Source organism: Balaenoptera physalus (assembly GCF_965194825.1).
Source record: "Balaenoptera physalus genome assembly, chromosome: 6".
Taxonomy (NCBI): Eukaryota; Metazoa; Chordata; class Mammalia; order Artiodactyla; family Balaenopteridae; genus Balaenoptera; species Balaenoptera physalus.
In genome coordinates, this window is record NC_138885.1 from 60,027,536 (window position 1) to 60,051,763 (window position 24,228).

General features: G+C 37.9%; 1 protein-coding gene across 7 annotated transcripts in view; it reads right to left on the reverse strand.

Annotated features, from left to right (window-relative positions):
* The window catches only part of TTC21B (tetratricopeptide repeat domain 21B), a 96,732-nt gene extending 78,890 nt beyond the window's left edge, over positions 1 to 17,842 (reverse strand). For all 7 annotated transcript variants that reach the window (XR_014264624.1, XR_014264625.1, XR_014264626.1 and 4 more), the window contains exons 1-7: positions 17,717 to 17,842; positions 12,684 to 12,813; positions 12,485 to 12,595; positions 9,580 to 9,746; positions 7,317 to 7,439; positions 4,393 to 4,550; positions 455 to 539 (exon numbers count right to left, since the gene is read on the reverse strand). Coding sequence is in view for 3 of the 7 variants with exons in the window: in XM_082464909.1 (XP_082321035.1) it covers positions 455 to 539; positions 4,393 to 4,550; positions 7,317 to 7,439; positions 9,580 to 9,746; positions 12,485 to 12,595; positions 12,684 to 12,813; positions 17,717 to 17,737 (795 nt within the window). In the remaining 4 variants the exon portion in view is untranslated. The remainder of the gene's footprint in view (positions 1 to 454; positions 540 to 4,392; positions 4,551 to 7,316; positions 7,440 to 9,579; positions 9,747 to 12,484; positions 12,596 to 12,683; positions 12,814 to 17,716) is intronic.
* Positions 17,843 to 24,228: the final 6,386 nt, after the last annotated feature.

A 24,228-nucleotide genomic window follows, 5' to 3' on the forward strand; every position in this document is an offset into this window, starting at 1 on the left:
TATACAGTCAATGTGTTCACTAGCAGAGAAAACATGTGCCTTATAAGGTCCAATGGGATTTCATCCTAAACCCATTTAACTTATGCAAACTCAATAAAATTGTAAAAGTACTATGAATTATATTTTATATATATTCTCTTCCATACCCAGTATCACTTGTTACATTAATCATATATATTACTGCACATGAGTTTTACATAGAAACAGCACATGCTGTAGTTAATAATTTTAAAAGTTTTCATGGGTAATTTTAACTACATGATATTTTTGCTTTACTAGGTGATTTAACAAACCCACCTCTTTGTTAAGGTATATTTCTAGGAATCAACTAAAAACTACCATGACATACATTCTAAAACAGCACTTCAAGGCTCTTTTGTATGTGCATGTGTGTGTGTAACTAAATACATATTTAGTATAGGAAACATAAATATAATAGTACAATACAACTTACCTTCTCTATATCCCCCTCCCTACACAAATAGTAAAGGGCCATCATTCTTAGTGCTTCCACATTTTGATTATCTTGCAGCATTAACCTGAAAAAAAAATTTCAGTTAATGTTACGTATTTTTATTTGACGGCTTGAAAACTTGGTTTGCTGATTATTCCACTGTCTAAATAAAAAATTTTAATTAGTAAAGTGACATCTCCTTTATGAAAATTATCAATCTCATTATTTAAACCCCAAAGAATCTCTGGATCTTAATTTTCATATGTTTACGAAAGATGTGAATACATTCTACCATACTCAACAGTATATTAAAAGAATAATTCACCCTGACCACACAGATTTATTACAAGAATTCCAGGAATGTAAAGATGGGCTGAATATCAAAAACTCTATTAATGGAATTCACAACATTAAAATAGATCCAATGTGGTAAAAATAAATTAGAAAATGTTATTAAAAAATCCTTTTAATAATAGGAACAAAAACAAAACTTAGTAAGAAATATGCAAAAGCTACAGAAATTCCTATAAAACTTTATCAAGGGTATTCAGAAACGGAACTGAATAAATGGGGTAACACACTAGGTTTCTTATCATGCACGGGATGCTATGTTGAATTATTAGCTCCAGCTTTTTCACTCTCCCTGATTACAGGCTTTCTGCCATGTAACTGAGCAGTCCCCCCTACAAATGCTGGCTTGTGCTTCACTGCCCCCAACTATAAACCTGGACATTTTTCTTGGCCAATGGGATGTGGATAGGAATGGCGGTGTGCCACGCCTGTTTCAGAGGCATTGCATATTTCTGCTTGTCCTCTGCAACTCTGCTATCACCATTAAGAAGGGCTTCCTCTAGGAAGCTGGTGTTCTTTGGCTGGAGCCCAGAGAAGAACACCCTTCGAGCGGACCAGAGTCTAAACTGCAATGAGGTGCCACGCCCTCCCGGCTGGATCTGAAACTTGAAGCAGAGTCCCAGCCACATCTGGACTGGGTCAGTGACCCTAGATGACCCACACCGAAGTACAAATGAGTGCACAGTATCACATGCCCTGAGATGTGTGGTTGTTTGCTGTAGATCAATAGCTGCCTAATGATAATACTCATTTGGGGTTAAAAAAATTCTCCCCAAATAATCTACAGACTTAATGTAATTCAACCCAATATCTTATAAAGTTTTTCTTTTTTTTAAACAAGTTATTCTGATAGTCAACTGCAAAAGAAGGGCCAAAAAAGCTATCAAAAAAGAAACATGATGGAGAATTTCCCCTAAAAGATGTAAAAATCCATTAGAAATATAGGAAAGAACAGATCCAGTTAAAAAGAAAAAAAGGACAAGTCAATATACAGAAAAAAAATAGCTTTTAGCATAAAAAAGATGCTCAATGGCAACATGATCAAGGAAATGAAAATAAAAATAAGTCACCATTCTTATTCTACCAGATTGTTTAAAAAACAAATAAAAACCCCACATTGACAATAGCCAGAATTGGTAAGGATAGGGGGTGGGCATGCAATAGACTACTAATGAGAATCTTACTATAATTTCTTACAAGAACAATTTGACAGCATTTATCAAAACGTCAGATGTGTATACCTGAGGCAGAGACTGCAATCTCTCCTCAAGTCCACTCTCCCCTACTTGCTTGGGCTCAGGGCTAGCCAACACTTCCCAGCCATCTCCGCACGTAGCCATGGCCAACGTGAGAGGAAGCAGTTTATGGCATTTCTGGGCCTGGGCTTTTAAGAAAAGCGGAAAGACTCCTCCACACTCTTTTCCCTCTTACCAGCTGGACACCAATGTCATGAGGTTTTAGGAAATGGCAGAGTTGCAAGATGGAGAACTTGGGTCCCGTGAAGACAGTATGGAAGAAGGCTGCCTGATCAAATCTTACACCCACCCAAAACAGTTACGTGTGACCAAAAAAAAGCTCACTGTGCTAAAACACATGTTTGGATCTACTTTTTAGAGGAGCTTAGCTTGCCCTAAAAAAATACAATTCCCTTTAAATTAGTAATCCCTCATTTGGGAAACCATCCTTCAGAAATACTCCTATATGTGTATAAAGGTGTGTGTATGTGTGTGCGTGTGTGTGTGTGTTCACTGCAATATTTAGAACAGCAAAAAATTAGAAACATGCCTACCAATCGAGAAAGATAAAATAAACTATATTTATGTTCACTTTATAGATGCTATTCATTGTTAATAAACATAAAAGGATATCCATGAAATACTAAGTTAAAGAAAAATCAAGTTTAAAAGCTATATAACAAGTCTATTTTTCACTTTTTAAATGCCCCCCAAGATATATGCATATATTTATACATTATGTGGATACCTCCCACTCCCACCCCCCCACACAGTGCCTAGAGAGGAAATCTGGAAAAATATAAACATCAGAAAGCTACTTATACCCAAATTGTGGTCTCCAAATACCATTTCTCAGTGAAAGGAATTAGATTGCCCTGGACCACGGCTGATACCTACACAGGGCAGGAAATACACAAAATAACCCTGGTATATCTTGCCATACCAAATAGTAAGGAAACTATCAAAGACTACTAGGGTCATGTCAAAAAAGACTCAAGAACTAACTTGAAGAAGCTACTAGTGGCCAAAGATAACTCAATCTGAGCAATTATAATAACCGAAATGGTTAGAAACACTCAAGTTTAATCCATATCATATAAACAAACCCAAACCACTATCAATCACCAATGGAGAATGCTAGGGATGCTAGGGGCCTTTCTTGTTTGTTTCTGAAACCTGGAAATAAGGGAAAAGACTCAAGCACTTATCCAACTTTTCTTACATGAACTATAACACTAGATAACCAATCAGCAGGTTGGAAGTTTTTCTTTATAGGAGGATTCTAGCTAAGAAATGCAGAAAGAATGACATAACCATACTGTAATCCTAAACCAAGTACCCAGGTATTGAGCTCGAATTGCTGCTAATACCACAAAAAAAGAGAGACAAGCATAGATTATGTCTCTTTGATGGAAGAACACATCAGCACTTACGAATTAACTGCCAAACAAAGAAACAAATATTGAATGTGAATCTAACCAAGTCTCTAGATCCGTCACCAATTTATTAGAAATACTGAGGATAAGCAATAAGCTACACAGTTATAAAGCATACAATCAATACAATTCATATCATTCAAAACCTGTAGGATAAAAATACTGGTTTCTTTAACTTATTCAGCAAGAACAAAAAGAGGAGGGGGTTGTTGGGGAGAAAGAGGAACAAAGCAGGAAGGGAAGAAGGGAGAGAGGGAACCCTCCAATGCCTTCACACTTCAGAAGAAAAACCAAAATCTTTACCATGACCAACAAGACCCCGTGCTCTGACGTCACCGCCTAGTCATCTTGCTCCTTCCCATCCTTAACCATGTGACACGTACTCTTGCCTCAAGGTCTCTGCACTTGTATTTGCTTCTTACTGCAGTCTTCTCCGGGATGTCTGCAAGCTTGCTCCCTCTGTCAAACGCCATCTTCTAACAGGCCTTCCCTGCCAACCCATAAAATTGAAGCCCCTCCCCCCAGTCCCTATTTCACTTTCCGGCTTTATTTTTTCTCCATTGCACTTATAACTTTTTAACTACGTAATTCTACATAATTACTACGTAATTACGTAGCACTGACGTAATAACTACATAATTTCTTACTTGTTCTGCTTATTATATAAGCTTCATGAGGTCAGGGATATTTGTCTTTCTGCATATAAGAGTGTTTTAGAATAGCTACCCAGATATTTATGTAAATCAATAAATTCAGCCTTTAAAAACAATGCAACGTTAAGGTTTTCCTCAATTCTATATTGTTTGAAAAATTCAAATTAAAAGAACCTTATAAGAAAAAAATACACATAGATTTTCTTTTTTCTCAAAATTATAACCAGATCCAAAGATACTTGTGACATCTTTTTTTACTTAACCTCTGTGCTGTCTCAACCGTCTGGTCCCAATCCTGCAAGGCTAGTTGTAGTTTCATTTTCTTTACAAAAGCAGGAAGGAAACTTGGAAAGGTCATGATTATCTGGTTCACAGTCTCCAGAGCACCTGAATAATTCTGGCGCATCTCAAGGCACTGTGCCTAATGGGAGAAAAAAGAAAAAAGTGACATCAAAACTGTGATCATATATACTAAGGTTCTCACAGCACTTACCCTGGAAGAGGTAGAATTCTAGTGTTTAACATTTTTTATATTTTTATTTTCTGACCTTTCTGTAAGAAACAGTTTTCACTTCTATAATCAGAAAAACAAAATAAGTTTTAATCAAACAAAATTTTAAAACATCACAGAATAAAAATATTTTCCATTATAAGTGACTGTTTTAAAATCCACTTTTAAATAACTGAGAAATATAACTACGGGATGAAAATTTTGAAATATTTTTAGAAACATCATAAGGAATGTTTCTATTTATAACAGAAAAATTACCTTTTAGAATAAAATATTTCCAGGATATTTGCAAGTAGCATTTAAAACTAATAGATATTGTATCTTTTTTAAAAAATTACTTTCAGGCTAAAGAAGATAAGACTTTAAAGAATCAGCAAAATAAAGTGCAAAACTACCTCAATATTTTCACTTCTATGAATTATCTTAAGGACATAAATGGATAAGACCAAAAAGAAGCATATTTATGGCAGAACTATTTATAATAGAAAAAATTAAAATAACCTGAAATGGCCACCTAGGATAAAATGATAGCATATTTACTTAATAAAATTTTAGGTGGCCATTAAAATTCATTCTGTTAATTTGTAGATCAATATTTACTGACACGAAGAGATGTCATTTACGATATAATAGTTTAGCTAGTTATCTCCAATGGTGATATTTATTAATTCAGATATTATTGTATTCTAAAATTTTTCTACAACGTACATATATTACTTTCATAGTCAGAAAATATAAATCTATAAATATAGTAAGTGCTTTAAGAACAGATGATGAGGCATATTTATTATATGTCAGATTTTTGAAAATGTGTTTCTGAATCTCCTTTAGGAATAAATTTAGTCCTAGAATATCTCAGTTCAAAATGAGCATCCAGCCTCAACAGATGTACAGTAAAACTGCAATATATTCCCGAAATCAGTTTGAGATTATGTTCCCATATAATTAAAGGAAAGTATGAGAACCATCCAAAGATGCCACTATGTCAAAATAAATTATTATTTAAATTTCTCAATAGTGGACAATAATAGCAAAAAAGATTAATGCACATAATTTTTTAAAATATATATGCCTTTGCAATCTGCCTAAATAGCTGGTAACATAAAATAACAAAATCATGCAAATAGACCACATCTAATACTTCCTTAGACCATCACCTCCCATATGAATGCAACATACTATATTAAATGAAACTAAATTTGCTGTATAATTGGTTCATATCATTCCTAGTTGGAATTCAACTAATGCAAGCCTCTTGCTGAATGAACTGAAAAATAAATACATAATTGGAATGGGTCATATCAGAAAAAGAATTTAAACCAGTCTAAAGTATTAGAGGAAAAAGGTAAATCCTTCCTAAGCTGCTTATATTGACACTTGAAATAGCCCTACCTTAGATTACCTACTAGCTTTTCTTTAAGGAATAGAGGGGAGCAGAAATGATCAAGAAAAACTTTTTTAAAAACTTGCTTAAATGCCCATAACCTCTAGCAGTGCCATTAGGCAAAACCTGAGTCCAAGCAGCACGAATACTAGTTGTACCGGTGGCAAACATCTGAACAAGCTCACTAGCCAGGGAAATTGAAAAAGCAATGTAGGGACATTGGCAATAGCCAAGACACCAATAATCCTCGCTTTCTTTTTTATCCCCCCACACCAGATTACTGCTAATTTAATAGACTGTTTTCCTAATATAAATTTAATTTTTTGCTGAAATAAAAAATGATTTTTTTAAAATTTAAGGCATTCAGATGGCATCCATGGAATTGAAGAAAAAGTCCAAATTAAACATTTCTACCCACCAATGATTTCTAATGACACTGCCACTTGGTCATCCCTCTCAATGTAAGTTAGATCATGTTATTTCTCTTTTCATTGGCTGCCCATCTATCTGGTTCAAAGCAAAAGCCAAAGACTTTACAGAATCAGCCAGCCTCTCCTCATTCTCCCACATGCCCACCTGCCCTGACACTCACCTTCTCTCCCTCTAGCCTTCACTTTTCTCCCCTTCACTCATTCTGCTTTAGTCTCCAGGCCTCCTAGCAATGCCTTCAACATGCCTTAAGGTATTTGAACTCTCTACTCCCCTATTTGTAATGCTCTCCCCAGGTGCCCACAGGGCTTTAACCCTCACCTCCTACATGTCTTTGCTCAAATGTCACTTTCTCTGACCACATCATTTAAAACTGCAAGTTCATACCCCAGTTGTACTTCTCCCTCTTTCCTTGCTTTATTTTTCCATTGTACTTACCACCTTCTAATATAGCATATAATTCACTTACTTTCTTTATTGTCTGTCTCCACCAGTAGAACATAAGCTCCATAAAAGCAAGAGGTTTTATTTTGCTTAGGACATCCCCAGTATGTAGAGGGATGCCTCACACATATTAGATACATCATAGATGTTTGGTGAGTAAATAATATAGGAACCACCACAACTACCAACAGCAACAACAAAAACAATTAAAACTGATCCAGGATTCAGGAATTTGGCAGGGAGTACTTTTCTCTAGCTTACTGTTCATCGTCCCACACAAATGCAAGTCCCTCCCTGCAGTTGAGAGTTGATAAAAGTAACATAAAAACTATCTTTTTGAGCTACTTGGTTTTGTTGGGTTTCATATATATTACAAATAAATTTTAAAACTTCATTTTATTAACCTAACGCCAACTCACCTTACCCAGCAGAGCAAAAATATCATTTCCATCTTGTAATCCTTCTTCAAAATACCTCAGTGCTTTTTTAGTATAAGGTTCTTTTCCTCTTGTAATATCAAGCCATGCTCTCAAAACCTGTCCCTGTAAAATGAATAATTCTAATATTTTCATTTTTTTGGAAATGAAAGAAATAAATGTTGATGAAGAAGTTAAACTGAGCATCATTCTTATTTGTAATTAGTAACAAAAATCACTCTATCAAATAATGTTATGAAAAATAAAACTGCAATAAAATCACTTTCAAACCCTTGCTAGCCTACAGTCTTGGGAACTATTATGAATTCCAGCCTTTAAGATGACTACTGTGGTCAATATTAATATTAAGAAGCTTGTAAAATATTCCCTTAATACTAAATAACCAATATTCTTACATGGGGCTTTGCTAATAAATTACTAATAACTGCTAAACATGTCATTCAATACATAAATAAGAATTTGTTACCTCTTTTTGGGGAAACAGACCAAATGAACTAAGATGGGAAAAAAGAACTGCCTTGCTTCACATTTATTAAAAATTAAGATAATTTGGCAACTATCTCAACCTCTTTGACTAGTCCAGTGAGCTTCAAGTGAAAGGATAAAATGGCCTCAGAAATTAAAAAATGAAGAAGCCATGAACGTTTACCTTCAGAAATGTTAGTGAGCCAATGGACCGTAAGGTTTATAGGATTAGAAAGAAGATGAATACACGTTGATTATTTTTCTTTTTAATGCCAAATAAAAAATTATGAAAACTGCTCGTCTGTCAAAAAATTTCTAGGTTAATTAATAAACCTTATAAATCTTTAACTAAGATCATATTTACTTCCCTATATTTCACCTGAAAAGACAGGTAAGAATACTTAAACAATGTTACTTCTACTCATTAGACCACTGTACTTTCTTGAATCATTTCAACTGTGTGGATGATTCCCAACCTTTATTTCTAGTCCAATACCTTTTCTAATTTTTTCTCTTCTTTTTCTAAAAGCTCATCTACTGTCTCCATCTCACTGTTCTGTCAGAGCCTGAAATATTGAATGTCTAAAACCAAACACATCACCTCCCTCCAAGATTACCTTCTCATCCCAAAGTATTTTCTAGTCACGTTAACTGGTCTCTGAATTGTCCAGGCTTAAAACCTCAGAGAGACATCCTTGATATCTGACACCTCAATATCTTTCCCCCAATATTTATAATAAGTTGAAAAGTCCTGTGGGTATTTGATAATTCTCAAATTCCTACCCACTGAATAGTATTTTAGTGTAGGCCCTTAAAGCCTTCTGCCAGAAAGTACTATCTTTGGGGGCCTGCATTCTGGTTTCTTCCCAGGTCAGTTCATCCTATAAACATTTGCTAAATTAATCTTCTGAATTTGCACTTTAATAACATCACTGACATGATTAAAAATCTTCAATGACCCTCAGTGCATATCAAATTAGATACAAGTATTTGTACCTAGCCATCAAGATCCTTCAATTTGTCCCAACCCACTTTTCCAACCTTTTCTTTCACACTCTTCTTCTCTGTACCCTGTATTCCCATCAGGTGTGAGGTTCTCACTGTACCCAGACCTATATATCTCCTTGTTCTTCTCCTTTCTATCTATTATCTCCCACCCTGGGAGTATCTACTTCCCTTTTCCATAATCTTTGCCTGTGGAAACTGTATCCATCTTTCAGGTTTTAGCTCAAATGCTACTTCCTTCAAGAAATTCTTCTTCATTCGCCTAACAGTTATCGATGTGATCTCCCCTTGAGTACATAAAATAGTGCCTAGCACAAAGTAAATGAGCAATAAATGTTAACTATTATTTTCCTGCACATTTTAATCACACTTCTCTCATTCCATTTGTCAATCTTCTCACAATGTTAATTGGGTGTGTGCTCTATAACACTGCTAGATGATCCAGTCGTGAAAGTAAAGTTTATGTATTTTTTATCTTTCTATTATTAATAGTGCAAATAATGGTGCCTTGTACCTAGAGCAGTTCAATAAGGAGAGTGGGAGGGAAGCAAGGAGAAAGAAAAGGAGGGAAGGGGGGGAAGGAACCAGGGAGGGCTCTTGTCAAGAGTTAATAAATAACATTAAAAAAACAACCTTAGAGAACCACAATTTTATAAAACATTAAAATAAGGCTGTTATTTATAAAATGAGAATAGAGTGGGCAATAACAACGCTTTTGTATAAATAACATAAGCTTCCTTTAATGTTAATATTTCAAAATAAGAAAACCAGCTACCTCTTTACTACCATTTGACATTTTGATCATTCGGTCAACATATTCTCTCGCCTTATCGTGACGACCAATGTGCCACAAAAATAAGCCTGCATGGTACAAAGCTTTTGGTCCAGCTCCTTTACGCTGCTCCTTCACTCTGGCATCTGATTCCAGAATAGCTTCTCTATCTGGGAGAAGGAGAAAAAGACATTAAGTGAAAATTAAATTCTAGATTAAGAGTTTATAATAGGTCAGATAATAAACAGCAGAAAATACAGTTCTTCTCTCTACAGCAGCACTAATAAAAATAAAATGCAAGCCACATACGTAATTTAAAATTTCCTAGTAGTCACATCAAAGAAGTAGAAACAAGTAAAATTCACTTTAATAATATATTTTATTTAACCCAATATATCCAAATTATCATTTCAACACATAATTGATTTGAAAATTATTAAGAAGATACTTTTTTTTTGTCTTACTAAATCTTTAAAATCTGGTACGCACTTTACACAAAGCACATCTCAATTAAGATGTGAAATTTTCTTCAGCAAATCTTTATACTTAGATTTCATAAAATTTATTTTGGAAAAAGCAGAATCATATACTTGTTCTAAACATAATTTTTCTAACTGAATCAAGTATCAGTTTTAAATTTTAAAGTAAATTAATTAGAATTAAATTTAAAATTCATGTCCTCAAACGAGACACATTTCAAGTGCTCTACAGCCACCTGTGGCTAATGACCACTGTGACCACACTACAGTTCTACAGTTCATGTCATTCTCAAGACATAAAGGCTATATGTGCAAATATTTTTTTTTAATAATAAGATGAAAAAGTTGGCAATGATTCTAAAATGAGACAACTATTAGGGGCAAATTCAGAACTAGGAGTCAAATTACCCTACTTCCTAATCCAATTCTAAAACATATAACCAAGCCAGGCTGCTGTCACAGGTCAATGAAAGGTGGTATAAACTGCTACTTATACAGTTAATACTGACTGCCTGACTGCTCCCTTAAAAAGATGGTCTATGCCTAGAACTCTAATCACTTCTCTTTAATCTGTTATGTAAATGCTTGGGACACAAATGTCAGTTAGATCCAAATCCCAGGTCGAATCAAAATGTGGATCAGCTAGGCAATAGAAAGAAGAAATGTCAAAGTTGAGGACTGAGATTCTAACAGACCACCTTTCTGGAAATGGCTACCAAGGAAAGGTACGTGACTCTTCCTTTTAACTCTAACGATACAAATTTAAATTTAAATGTGGAATTACTAAGGTACAACTTTACGAGTTTAGGAAACAAAATTGTACTCTGGAGGGCTAGAGATTGCTTGGCAAGGGACCCCTTCTGCCCTGCCTACAGCACACCCACTGCAACACCTTCAGAAGTTCTCACTAAATAGGCATGATACAGAAACAGAACTTATCGGGGCAGGAGCAGGCACTGTACCTTCCTGCCCAGATTTCCAACAAGTCCCTAGTGGGGCATCAGCTAGCTGTGATAGTCTGCATAAAGCTAGTTCTTTCCAGATATCAGCTCAAGTTCTTAATGCATCACAGCCCTTTAATAAACAGGGCTTACATTAGCATTCAGGAAGAATGTACGAGAACAATGTAGGCTCTTCCTAGGCGAGACAGACAGACATCTGGGCCTCTCCTGAACTCAAGCGCACTCAGCATTATTATGGAGGAAAGTCGAGTGAGTACTCAGGTGTCTCTAAACAATCCTGGAAATCACATTTTCTAACACAACCAGTACTCTTGGGAGTAACCAATTAAATAAAAACTTGATTCTAGGAAGAAAACATTTTGTTAATTTCTCTCTCTTTTTTTTAAGGCTTACTGACTACAGCTCTCCTACACCAATTCCCTGCTCCAGCTACACACACTCCTGCTGGAACACAGAGGAAGGGGATCCAGAGATGAACCTAATCCTGAACCATTTCCACATATTTGCCCATCGAGTTCTCCTGTCTGAGAAGATCAAGTCCCCATTTCCACAAAGTCTTCCCAGCCTACTCCTATGGATAAACAGTACATGCCATTTCCCCACACTTTCTTAAAAGTTTTAGAAAGCATCTAGTCGTTATATTTGTTTATGAACTAAATATATTAGTATTTTAAATAACTTTTTATTTATTTGTACAAGTATATGTGGGTGAAGGATGTTAAGTGGTACTTTGCTTAAGAAAAAACTGTTTCCTAATATTTAAAAAAATTTGACATTTGGTAATTGTTTAATTATTTGAAACAAGATCTATTTTTACAATGCTATTAGCTGTTACTGCATATATATGGATGAATACAATACTATTTCTTTTTTATTACCTATAATTCCAATACTGTTCTGCCTCAGCCATTAAGATATGCTATGTATTAAGACAGTGCACACTATTTTAATTGCTGGTTTATGTATAAAGTTCCTTCTATAATCTAATCATATTTCCCAACCTACTACTGGAGAAAAATTTACTGAATATCTTCCAAAGAGCTAGCCCCCCTGGGGGATGTAAAGGCTTTTAAGAAGCTCAAGATATAGTAGAAGAGAGAAACTGCATGTAGCTATATATGCACAAAACAAGTTGTAAAGTTGGCTGCTACAGAGTAATTTATGTATATACCTGTTTTGGTTTAACCATTGCTAATATTTATTCACCTTTACATTAATTCAAACAATTTCTACATACTAATGAAACTTCTGCCATAGGATATAAGGAATATGAAAGCAATAGAAGACCCATATTTCTCATGCTTGATAAACTTAGTCTTGTCAGGAAGATAAAACAACTATGACATAAATAGTATCTACAGATAATACATAATACAGTATGATTAGACTGAATGTTAAGGTAATTGAGAAAAATCAAAATGAATTGAGTAGAAAAAACTGTCTAAGCATTGTACTTAAATACTATACCTGGATTGGGACTCATTTTATGAGTGTATATCAGTGCAATTAGAGAACAAAGTGATACATCTTGTTTATTTTTAATAGCCTCAAATTCTCGAAGAGCTTCTTGAGTTTTACCTGAAAATCAAAATTACAAAGTGAAAATTGTTCTTCGTGCAAAACAAGAATTTAAAACTTATGGAAATGTTTAATAATTAGCTCATACCTTCCATTAATGTACCATAGGCATAATAAAACCTGAAGATGGGATCACTGCCATACCTCTTAGTTCCCTCACTGGCAGCAAGTAACACATGATGGAAATATCTCTCTTGACAATAGTAATTAATCAAAGTCTAAGAGGAAATAAAGACTAAATGTTAAAAGAGATTCTGATGTTCTGAAATACTCTAAGCAGATATTAACCTAAGATCTTGAATAATCTAAAACTTCGATAACGTGTTTTTTTCTTCCAAGTTCCTTAAATACTGTTAAAGGCTAGCACTTAAGGAATGTAGAATACAGTGAACACAAAATTATTGAAATAACTCAATGTTTTCTAATAATTTCCATCTTTTTTTTCCTAAACTATTTCTTAACAATACTGAAGTCAGGGTATTTTCACCTCTTTCCTTTCCCCACATTTTCTTAAGGTTTTAGAAAATGGGAAAACAGACAAAAAGCAGGAATTAAAAAAAAAAAAAAAAAAAAGGACAAGAGGCTTCCACTGCCAGACCAGGTTTCTTTTAAAAACAAAAACCCTTCTATTTTGTTTTTATAGCATCACAAAGTAATGATCAATTAAACTCAGCAATTGATTGTAAGGTTATCTTGTTTTCTGAGTTCCACAACAAATAACTGTCAGTAAAACAAAGGATCTATTTTTTTAATGGAAATCACTATCATTAGGCTTTTTTCAAAATTATATTATTTATACATGAGGCAGAAAACTAGTATCGGGAGATACAAAGTTCTGATTAATTGGAGCTATGCTTTACACCATTTTTCTCAGGATCACATCTAAGGCTTAGTTGCTAACCTAATCAAAGAGGGAAACCATATTCACTATCACCATGATATACCTGATTCACTCCCACAAACCAATTCGGGCCATCCCATACCTCCCTGGTCTGACTCTTCAGCTGGTTCAGCAGGAGCAAGAAATACAGAGGAAGCACTGATTGACAGGATTAAAATGAGTGTCTGAACAGTTTTTTTTTTTTTTTTTTTACAGTCCATTGTTTCTGGAGGGCTACAGTCCACACGCTTCTCTAGAACAGTCTGGCAAACATCCTCCAAATTTTACTCTGCTTCCCTCCTGTGGTTACTGTTCTCCAGTCCCTTCTCAGCCACTGTTTCTTCGAAGTGTGATCCAGACACCAATTCCAAGATCCCCGCAGCACACCTCAGGAAAGTGCAGTTTTCCTCCAGAGCCCTTTCCCTAAGGTTGCAAATGACTTCTTAGCTTGCCACAACTAAGGACACTTTTAATATCATCTTACTTGACTTCTGTCCAGCGTTTAGTATCACTAAGCACCTATAACTCTCCTAAAAGGCAGTGGCATGGTATCATAAAAAGGGCATGGATTTTAAGACCTGTTTTCAATTTTCTGGTCCATCTTATAGCCACTCAGTTTGCTCATTTGTAAAATGCTGGTAGTCATTTATAGGTCATTGTAAGGACTGAGATATTATACTGTAAAACTCCTATTCCAAAAAAAAAAAAAAAAGTTCCTCCAAACCCCGAATGTTGATATTAAAAAAAAAACAAACACGTGTCCAGCCAAGACCTCTCATCACAGCTCCAGATTCCTACTTCAATTTCCCCAAAACCCAAGCCAGACGTGGCGTCAGGAATCCTCTCTTCCTGTTTGCACAGTCCCCATAAGTCTAACCAGTCAGTAGGTTCTTCTTCCGTTGTTCTAGTCGGCTTCCCACTCCCCGCACCTATTTCCACTCCCTTGGTTCAGGTTAGGTTGTTCAATCCAGCAAACATTTACTGACTGCTACGAGTGCCAAGCACTGGGCTAGGTACGGTGAACATGAAGATGAATAAGATATGGTTCCTGTCCCAGAAAAGCTTAAAATTTTCAACTGAGACTAGAATCTAAAGACTATTTGAACCCACACACCTACGGTCAATTAATCTTCCACAAAGGAGGTAAGAATATACAATAGAGAAAAGACAGTCTCTTCAGCAAGTGGTGCTGGGAAAGCTGGGCAGCCGCATGTAAATCAATGAAGTTAGAACACATCCTCACACCATACACAGAAATAAACTCAAAATGGCTTAAAGACTTAAAATATTAAGACATGACACCATAAAACTCCTAGAAGAGAGCATAAGGCAAAACATTCTCTGACATAAATCGCACCAATGTTTTATTACGTCAGTTTCCCAAGGTAATAGAATTAAAAGCAAAAATAAACAAATGGGACCTAATCAAACTTAAAAGCTTATGTACAGCAAAGGAAACCACAAACAAAATGAAAAAACCTACGGAGTGGGAGAAAATATTTGCAAATGATGTAACTGACAAGGGCTTAATTTTCAAAATATACAAAGAGCTCAAACAACTCAGGAAAAAAAAAGAAAAAAAAGGGCTTCCCTGGTGGCGCAGTGGTTGGGAGTCTGCCTGCCAATGAGGGGGACGCGGGTTCGAGCCCTGGTCTGGGAGGATCCCGCATGCCGCGGAGCGGCTGGGCCCGTGAGCCACGATTGTTGGGCCTGCGCGTCTGGAGCCTGTGCTCCGCAACAAGAGAGGCCGCGATGGTGAGAGGCCCGCGCGCCGCGATGAGGAGTGGCCCCCGCTTGCCACAACGGGGGTAAGCCCTCGCACAGAATCGGGGACCCAATGCAGCCATAAACAAATAAATAAATAAAAATTAAAAAACAAGAAAAGAAAAAAAAAAAAAAGCCCAACAACCCAATCAAAAAATGGGCAGAAGACCTAAATAGACACTTCTCCAAAGTAGACATACAGATGGCCAACGGGCACATGAAAAGATGCTCAACATCGTTAATTATTAGAGAAATGCAAGTCAAAGCAACAATGAGGTACCACCTCACACCGGTCAGAATGGCCATCATTAAAAAATCTACAAATAACAAATGCTGGAGAGGGTGTGGAGAAAAGGGAACCCTACTACACTGTCGGTGGGAATAAAATTGGTGCAGCCACTATGGAGAACAGTATGGAGGTTCCTCAAAAAACTAAAAATAGAGTTGCCGTATGATCCCGCAATCCCACTCCTGGGCATATATCTGGATGATACTGTATGATCCCGGATGATCCTGCAATCCCACTCCTGGGCATATATCCGGAGAAAATTCAAAAAGATACATGCATGCCAATGTTCACAGCAGCACTATTTACAATAGCCAAGACATGGAAACAACCTAAATGTCTATTGACAGATGAATGGATAAAGAAGATGTGGTGTGTGTGTGTATACACACACACACACACACACACACACACACACACACACAATGGAATACTATTCGGCCATAAAAAAGAATGAAATAATGCCATTTGCATCAACATGGATGCAACTAGAGATTATCCTACTAAGTGAAGTAAGTTAGAAAGAGAAATACCATATGATATCACTTATATGCGGAATCGAAAGTATGACGAATGAATTTATCTACGACACAAAAACAGACTAAGACACAGAGAAGAGACTGATGGTTGCCAAGGGGGAGGGGAGGTGGGGTGGGGATGGATTGGGAATTTGGGGTTAGCAGATGCAAACTATTATATAGATAATGGATAAACAACAAGTTCCTACTGTATAGCACAGGGAGCTATATTCAAATAATTCAAATTTCAGTGTCCGTAAGTAAAGTTTTATTGGGACAAAGCCATGTTTAAGTATTGTCTATAGCTGCTTTCATGATACGATGGCAGATTCGATGCCACAGAGACCCTATGGCCCATAAAGCCTGAATATGTACCACCTGGCCCTTTAAAGTTTGCTGTTCTACTTAAGGCTCCTGTTCTAGAACGTTAAGTAGAACAGGGATTATTGGATAACAAGGTTAGAAGAAAGCTAGGGTCAAGAAGGGCCTCCTATTGAGTTGATCCTCTAGTCTAAGTGATGAGGAGTTAAATCAGTTTTTAGCATGAAAGTGTTTTTATTAAAAAATTCATTTGGGTGGCAGTACAAAGGATAAATTTAAAGGGATGAAAATACTTAAGGGGATGAGGGAAGGCTTCACAGGAAGATAATGCAAAACTTTAGGCAAAAAAGCAAAAGACACTCCAGCACCCCCATCACTGCCAAATTGTCCTCCAACCACTCCTCACCAGCTAACATGGTACGCATTGCATTTACCTGTTTACTGACTGACTCCCCCTCGCCAAATGTAGAAAGATTTGGGAGGGTTTTTCTTAGCTTTATTACTGCAGGGCTTATTATCTTCAGGCTTAGAATAGTGCCAGACACATGGGAGGCATTCAATAAACATTTGTTGAATTAATTTAATTAAGGTTTTCGCCAACATTAGATTATAAATTCACAGTCCCTGTGAAGGCGGGGACTGTTCCTTTCTGTTCATCACTATCTCCAGCTCCAGTGGACACACAGTGAGCCCTCCATCAATATGTGTTGAATAAGGGAATCAGTGAACAAATGAATGGAGAAGATAATCATCCTAAAAAGTAACTTCTTTTACTTTCAAGTCTCATGTCTTTGTTTTCATATCATTTCTTACGTGGACCGTCATTAAATATTTGCTGAACGGATGCATCAGTGATAAACAGAGAAGACCATCACCCTAAAATACTCCTCCATTTTCAAGCCCATGTCTTTAACTGATTTCGTATCATCTTCCCGTGCTCGTTTTACCGTCCCACGGGGGGAGCTGGCACTAGTTTGCTGTAAGTCCTTAAAAATTGCACCCGGGAGACGCACTAGGCGTCCTATGTTGACCAAACCTTCCGAGTAAACAGGGTACAAAAGTAAAAGTAAACACGACCAACAGGGTGGGAAAGGCACACTAACGGCAATTCGGAAAGCAGCGCGCGGGTAAGGCTGCCCAGACCTCAAGATTGCAAAGCAGGGCCCGCGGAGGGAGAGCAAGTGATGTAGGTTACAGGCCCGCACCCCAGGCGGGGGCACCTAGCCAGCCGGGCCGGCAGGTACCGCAGGGTAACAACGGCCTAGCCAGGTCGGCCCGCGAGCTCCCCACGCCCCCCGGCCCCTCGCCAGCCCGGCACGCCCCACGGCAACACACGGCCAGCTCTTGCTCACCTTCAGCCCCTGCGAGTCCATGGCTTCCAAGGCCGAGCCGCGTGCCTCCTGGGCGCGCGCCTGCCGAAGCCCAGCAGAAGAGCCAAGGGTCTCAGGGTCTCGCAGCCCAGGCCCAAACCAGCTTGGGACGCGGCGGGAGGGGCGGGGCGGGGCGGGGCCGCGCCGCCATTGGCTGCCGGCGGAGGGGGCGGGCCCTCGCGGCAGGGATTGCGGGGGTCGAGGCACGGGCGGGGACCCGGAGGGAGGGCGGAGGGTGGGGAAGGGGGCGCGACCAACCGGATGCTGGGTGAGGCGGAGGTCAAACAGCGAAACGACCCTAGGGGCACCGTGGGTGGGCGGGCCTGAGGATTAGGAATCAAAGAATGAAGGAAATGGGGGAGGACGTAGGAAAAAGGGCAAGTCTGTTTCCCATCTCCGGCTACAAAGCAAGACACCATTTTCTACACGTTTGTGTAGAGGCGGGTTCCCGCAATGCGGCTATTTAGAAGGCCTGACCAGCTCAGAGAAAAACCTTTAACTTTCACATGTAGTAGTTGCATTATGGCCACAAGGTGGAGCAGAAAAATCACAAGTTCTTAACAGAAAGGGATGAACTTCTTGCGCCCATTTTTGCAGGCAGTGCTGCAATCCCGTGTTTTTTGTTAGAAAGCACGTTAAATTAGTCTTCTTTTTTTTTTTTTTTTTTAACCAGCCCTGATAATGGGAGGAACCAATGAAGTAAACCTATTTTTTCAGTTAAAAAAAAAAGATAACACTGCTGATTTTAAACTGAGAATAAAATTAATCCCTACGCAAACGTTTATGTTTGCACCGATCAGGCAACTGTCTGTTGCTCGTAGATTTCTTCAGTTACTTAGTGAATTGAATTGAAATAGAATGAACAAAGAGATTTGCTATTTCTGCCTAAAGATATTTTTAAAATAAGATTTGAGGTTTAAGTAATCTTTGTGGAATCTTTTACATGGATCCCAAATTTCAATCCTAGTTCTAATTATCTTACTTGAGTTGATGTGATTCGTAGTTGCCTTAATCAGATTTTAAGTTTGTTAAGCAGTCAACGAACATTAACCTTTTTCCATGCCAGTAGGTTAGGTAATGACAATCTTGAGGGAAAGGGTGAGTATGATTACAGACTTCAGTGCCAGGCAATATTTCTCACTGGTTTCCCTTAAAAGAGCATTCTACCCAGAGAGGCACATATTATTTTCATGAAGATTGCTTTTGTTTGTTTCCATCATTCATAGTCAAGCTAAATGTTTGTGATAAAGGACAGCTGGTAATACCTGCTGGTCTGATTTTCAAAGCCTGTGGATTAATCTGCACTTGGTATGCAGCAGAGAATATCAGAAACTAAGGTGCTCATCCGAGTGTATAATCTTAACCTGTATGCTTTTGGCTTCAAGTGAAGAGTTCATCCAGAAGAAAATTTCTGAGGATCATAGTTAAAGGAACAGATGATCAAACTACCTTTCTGAGATCTTTAAAGCCTAAACTTGGGCTGTCGGACTATTGGAAGGCTGCACACTTGGGCCCTATTAATTTAGCCCTTTATAAAATTTCCTTTGTTGAATTTTGTTCTAAGGTTAAAGTATTTAGCACAAAACACCATGCCTGGCACTCCATGAGTGTTTGTTGGATTAAAACTACTTTGGGAATTTGCTTTGCCACGCCTGGTAAACTTGTTCCCTGCATAAGGCCTCATGTGAGTAGTTTCTTTTGGATCTCAGGCCAGGAAAAACTCTGTCTTCCCTGAAAAACTGAAGTGTTCCTTAGCTCAAGCATTTCTACTGGCTCACTTTTACCTACCAACGTTTGAGTCTGCCATCTAAGACCTTTCATCGTCTTTCAAGCCTTATCTCCTACTTCTCCATTCATAGAGCCTTTATTCCAGGCAAATGGGACAACCATTCCTTCTTCTGGGTGCCTTTCCTTACTTTGCTCTGAGCTCTTTCTCCATCTGAAAAAAGAAACCTACTCTTTTTTTCATAGTTCATCTCAAATCTCATTGTCTATGAAGCCTTTAGGGATGGCCATAACTGATTGGATGTGTGAGATTGCCTGGTGCAGTAGCAAGAATATGGTCTCCCAGACGTGAGATGGAACTCCTGGCAGGCCATTATCTTTGTGACTCGGGAAAGTAATTTCCTGAGCTTAACTTTCCGTATTTACTAAAGAAACTAAACACCTAACCACATACGAAAAGCTCCTGACACATAACAGACATAACCATTAATTTCCATAAAACACATAGTGCTCTGTAAGACTTAACACACTTTTATATTTTTTGCATTATAGTTATGGTGTATTTTTTGTTTGTTTAATCTTTTCTACTAGATGGGGAGTACCTTAAAGCCACACAATATAGTGAGGTGGCTAACAGTTTGGTCCCTGGAGCTAGGCCACCTGCAATCAAATCCTGACACCACCATTCCCGAGCTGTTTACTTGGAAAAACTACTTAACTTCTCTGTGCTTCAGCTGTGAAGTGGGACTAATACCTCAGAAAGCTGTTAAGAAGATTAAATGAGTTAATATTTAATGAACACAGCAGTGTTAGATATATGGTAGGCATTGAATAACTTTAACCTACAATTATTTGTACTCCCAACTACTCTGAACACAGAGCACAGTATTGATTCCATAAGCATTCAGTAAATCTTATAGGACTGTTGAAGCCCTTCAATTGTGCCTCCGTTTGGCTTTCTTCCCCCCAATTCTTACGCCGATTCACTTGTATATATATTATTTTATCATTTATTCGAGAAGTTAAAGGAAACCCTTAAGAAAAATAGGTGGTTCTGGTGAAGACAAAAGTAAAAGTAAGTACACAGAAAATAAAACAGAGATAAATCTATGACCTCATTAAATTTGGGAGCTGGAAGGAACTTTAGAAACGATTGTCCAATCTCTTTATTTTACAAATGAAGCCCAAAGATATGAAATAATCTACCCAAGGTCTCACAGTTTTCTACTCCCGATCTAGCCTTCAAAGCAGTTATGAATAGTAAAGAGATGAGGTGTTTGTCTTTTCTTCTTAAGGCTATTTTACCATAAAGTTGAAGCAGAAAATATAGAGTAAATATGTATGAAATCCAAATAAATTGGCACAGAGTTTAGTCTCACAGGTGATACCATGGAAAAGTTAGAAGTTAACTGAAGTCAAAATTGCTGAATCTGAGTTAAGGCTCTATCCCTTAATAACTTTGCAACTTTGGGCAAAGTTGTTAACTTTTCTCTGCTTTAGTTTATACATTTGCAGTGGGCAGTTGGGACTAGGATTGTAATATTTGTTTTGTTAGTGTATAGACTAAATGAGATTATGTGAAAATATTTCAAAAATTGAAAACCACCTTGTAAAAGTTCATACCACAGCTACAGGAAAGCTTCTTACCTAACGAGCTGACTATGGGGCAAGACATCTTACCTCCCTGACATCATCCAGCCTTCCGTATGCTATCTAGTGCTCTTTTCTTCTCCAACTAACACAGCACAAACGTACCGTTCTTTTGAATCGTGCATGAAGCATGGTGTCTGCTGATGCAAAAAATAAGATGGTTGTCATAACTCATCCCTTTAAAATTCTCCAATTTTATTCATTTAAGTAAATTAGGGAGACGATGATAATCGTCAGTCGCTTACCTTTCACATTTTTTTTTTGCTAAATGATACTATGGAGAAAGTTGAGGAAGTGATCAGATTTCTAACCATGTGTTACTTAATCATTCATTTCTTCACCAAACGTTTGATGAGTGCTGATGGCAGAGAATAAAATTCTTGTCTTCTCCTCTCAGAATTTAAAGTCTAGTAAAAGGAGACAGACCTTGAAGAGATATTCACAAAAGGAAATGAATAAATGACAAGTAGTGACAGCTTTAATAGCTGTTTTAGTAAGTGCAATAAACAGACTAAACTGTGTGGTCTTTGCCCAGTTTTAAGGATTAATATATCAATAATGAAGTGAAACTGACATTAACTTGCTGCAGTCCAGGGAATCCTTCCACTCAATTCCTACAATTAACGTCTTTTAGACCACTGAATGATACTTTGTTTTTCTTTAAAAATACCTGAGCAGCTCAGATATCTGATGGCTAAGAACTTCTAATAACAGGAAATTTGCTTCTTGCTTACCTGAACTAACAGATGTAACGAATGTTTCTACTCAAATACCATGACACAGACTTACCAGGAGTTATTTTTTTCTTGATGTTCTTGACTATATCTTGACATTTCATCTATGCAAAAGTAGGAGAGAGAAAACACAGAAAAATAGATTTCAAAAAGAGTCTGGTATTTTGAAATAGAAACAATGAATTATTTAAATGTTTACAACTGTGATATACTGAATATCTTGTCAAGATGCCATCTGTCTTTCCTTCTACTTCTTTAAAGAATCTTTTTCTGGTCTATAGAATAAGAACAAAGAATAGTGATCACTCCCCCTCTGCCTGGTGTGACATTGAGGTAGACAGTACATTGCTTTAGATTCTACTCACTTAGGTCCAAGGTCACATCTGAAAAATCTTCCCTGACATCAAATTCACACTGCACATCTTCCTAGACACTGTTATTTCTGGATGTCAGATAACCAGAGCTCTGTTCTAATTTTTATCTTAAGGTTGAGAAGAATCAGGCCTTAGCTTTCTAGGTGTCTGATTCTGGAAACTTTGTTTATGGCAGTGTTTCCAAGCAGTCATAACGCTCCTTGGAGTCAATACACGCTAATGTCAAGAGCTCAGTCTGCAAAAATAAAGAAACCAAGAGCGACTTCGCGCCTGCCCGGCAGACTCGGTTACGCAGGATGTTATGCTCTAGCAGGATCTTCTTTGGGTACCTCAAATGCAATTCTTCTCACTCATCTTCCTTTCTCTCCTTTCTCCCTTGGTCTCTCCCCTCCCTGCATCCATTTCAGCATCTGTGTGTTAACAGCCGCTGTGTGATGCCTCTACTCCACCAGGTTGCCTCTTCCTAGCTTCTGGTTCCGACTTGCTTGCCCTAAATACCTCTCACTCCGCCAGCCTGACTTCTTTATCTGTAACAACTTTGGCCAGAAGCTCACCAGCGCACCACCTCCCACTGACTCGCTGACGGCCCCTCCACCCCGAAGGCACCGCCTCCGTCTCCCTTGGGAAGAGAACCCTCCCATTCGGAGGCGTGCCTGGAGGAGGAGCTTCTGCTTCCCCTGACGGCTGAGATTTTGTTGTTGTTGTTCTCACGTCAAAGTACCCAGGTTTTCTCTCTCTTCACAGCCATCTCCTGATTTCTCAGGCACTGGGCCCTCCTCATCAGTCCTACCACTTGTCTGAATCGGCTGAATTAAAACAGCTGGAGCTCATCCCTCAAGATCCCTGCTCATAAATCCATTTGTAACTGGGCTTTACAAATGGGCTTTTACGGCAGGATATTTTTTTCCCACAAATTTTTATTTTGAGAATTTTCAAACATGCAGGAAATTTGAACAGCGCAACGAACACCCCCCTACTCACCACCAGAGAACTTTCTTGAGATGCTGTGTCGTATTGCTCTCCATATTTTCCATTCGCCAGATTCATGAGGATGGCTAGGCCATTAGTATTTTTGTAGCAGGGTGAAAGCAAAAGCCTTTAGAAAGGTGGCGCTAGCCACATGAGGCTGTTTACATTACGGTTAATTAAAATTAAAAATTAGATACATCAGTTGCACTAGCCACATTTCAAATGCTCAGGAACCACTGTGGCTAGTGGTTCCTGGATTGGACAGGACAGATAGAGGACATTTGCATCATTTCAGGAAATTCTGTTTTAAAGCAGTTTAAGCTTTGGGGTCTCTTGTAAAGGACTAAGTTTACTAAAGAAATGAGTTGGTTTCTTGGCGGGTAGAAGGAGCCAGAGAAGTGCCTCTGAGGCAAGAGAGGGAGGAGCCATTTTCAGAAACTAGGACAGGGACCAAATGCAATAGGGTCCTGTGTTTTCTAGGGCTCCACCCCCTAATCTGTGACAGTGCACCCAGAAGGAGGCAAAATTTCAGAATAATGGTTGCATGGTGTGCCCAGCAGAGCTGAATCTGGAATACTGGCCTCAGGGATCCACAGTAGTATGGAAAATAAGGATGCCATCAGAGGCTATGATGGACTTCCTATTTTCTGAACACCACATAAGCCTCTTGGATTCTGGTTGAGTCCTGGGAGAGAAGGTTGTAATACTGAGTGAGATTTAATTTCCTGGCAATCCAGTGAGACTAGTGCTCAACTTTGGATTTTATTAGATTTAAAAGAAGAAGAGGTAGAAATGTGTCACATATGTGAATTTTGGGATTGAGTTCCAAGCCCACTTTAAAAAGAGCGAAAATTGTGAAAAAATATAGTATACATATTACATAGAGTATATATATATACACAATATATATAATTTTTGAAAAATAGTGTATATGTTTGGCCACTGGGTAACATTGTTGCCCTATGCATAAGAATGCTTTGGAGCAGTGGTTCTTGAACTTGAGCACATGTCAGAATCACCTGGGGGACTTGTTAAAGCACAG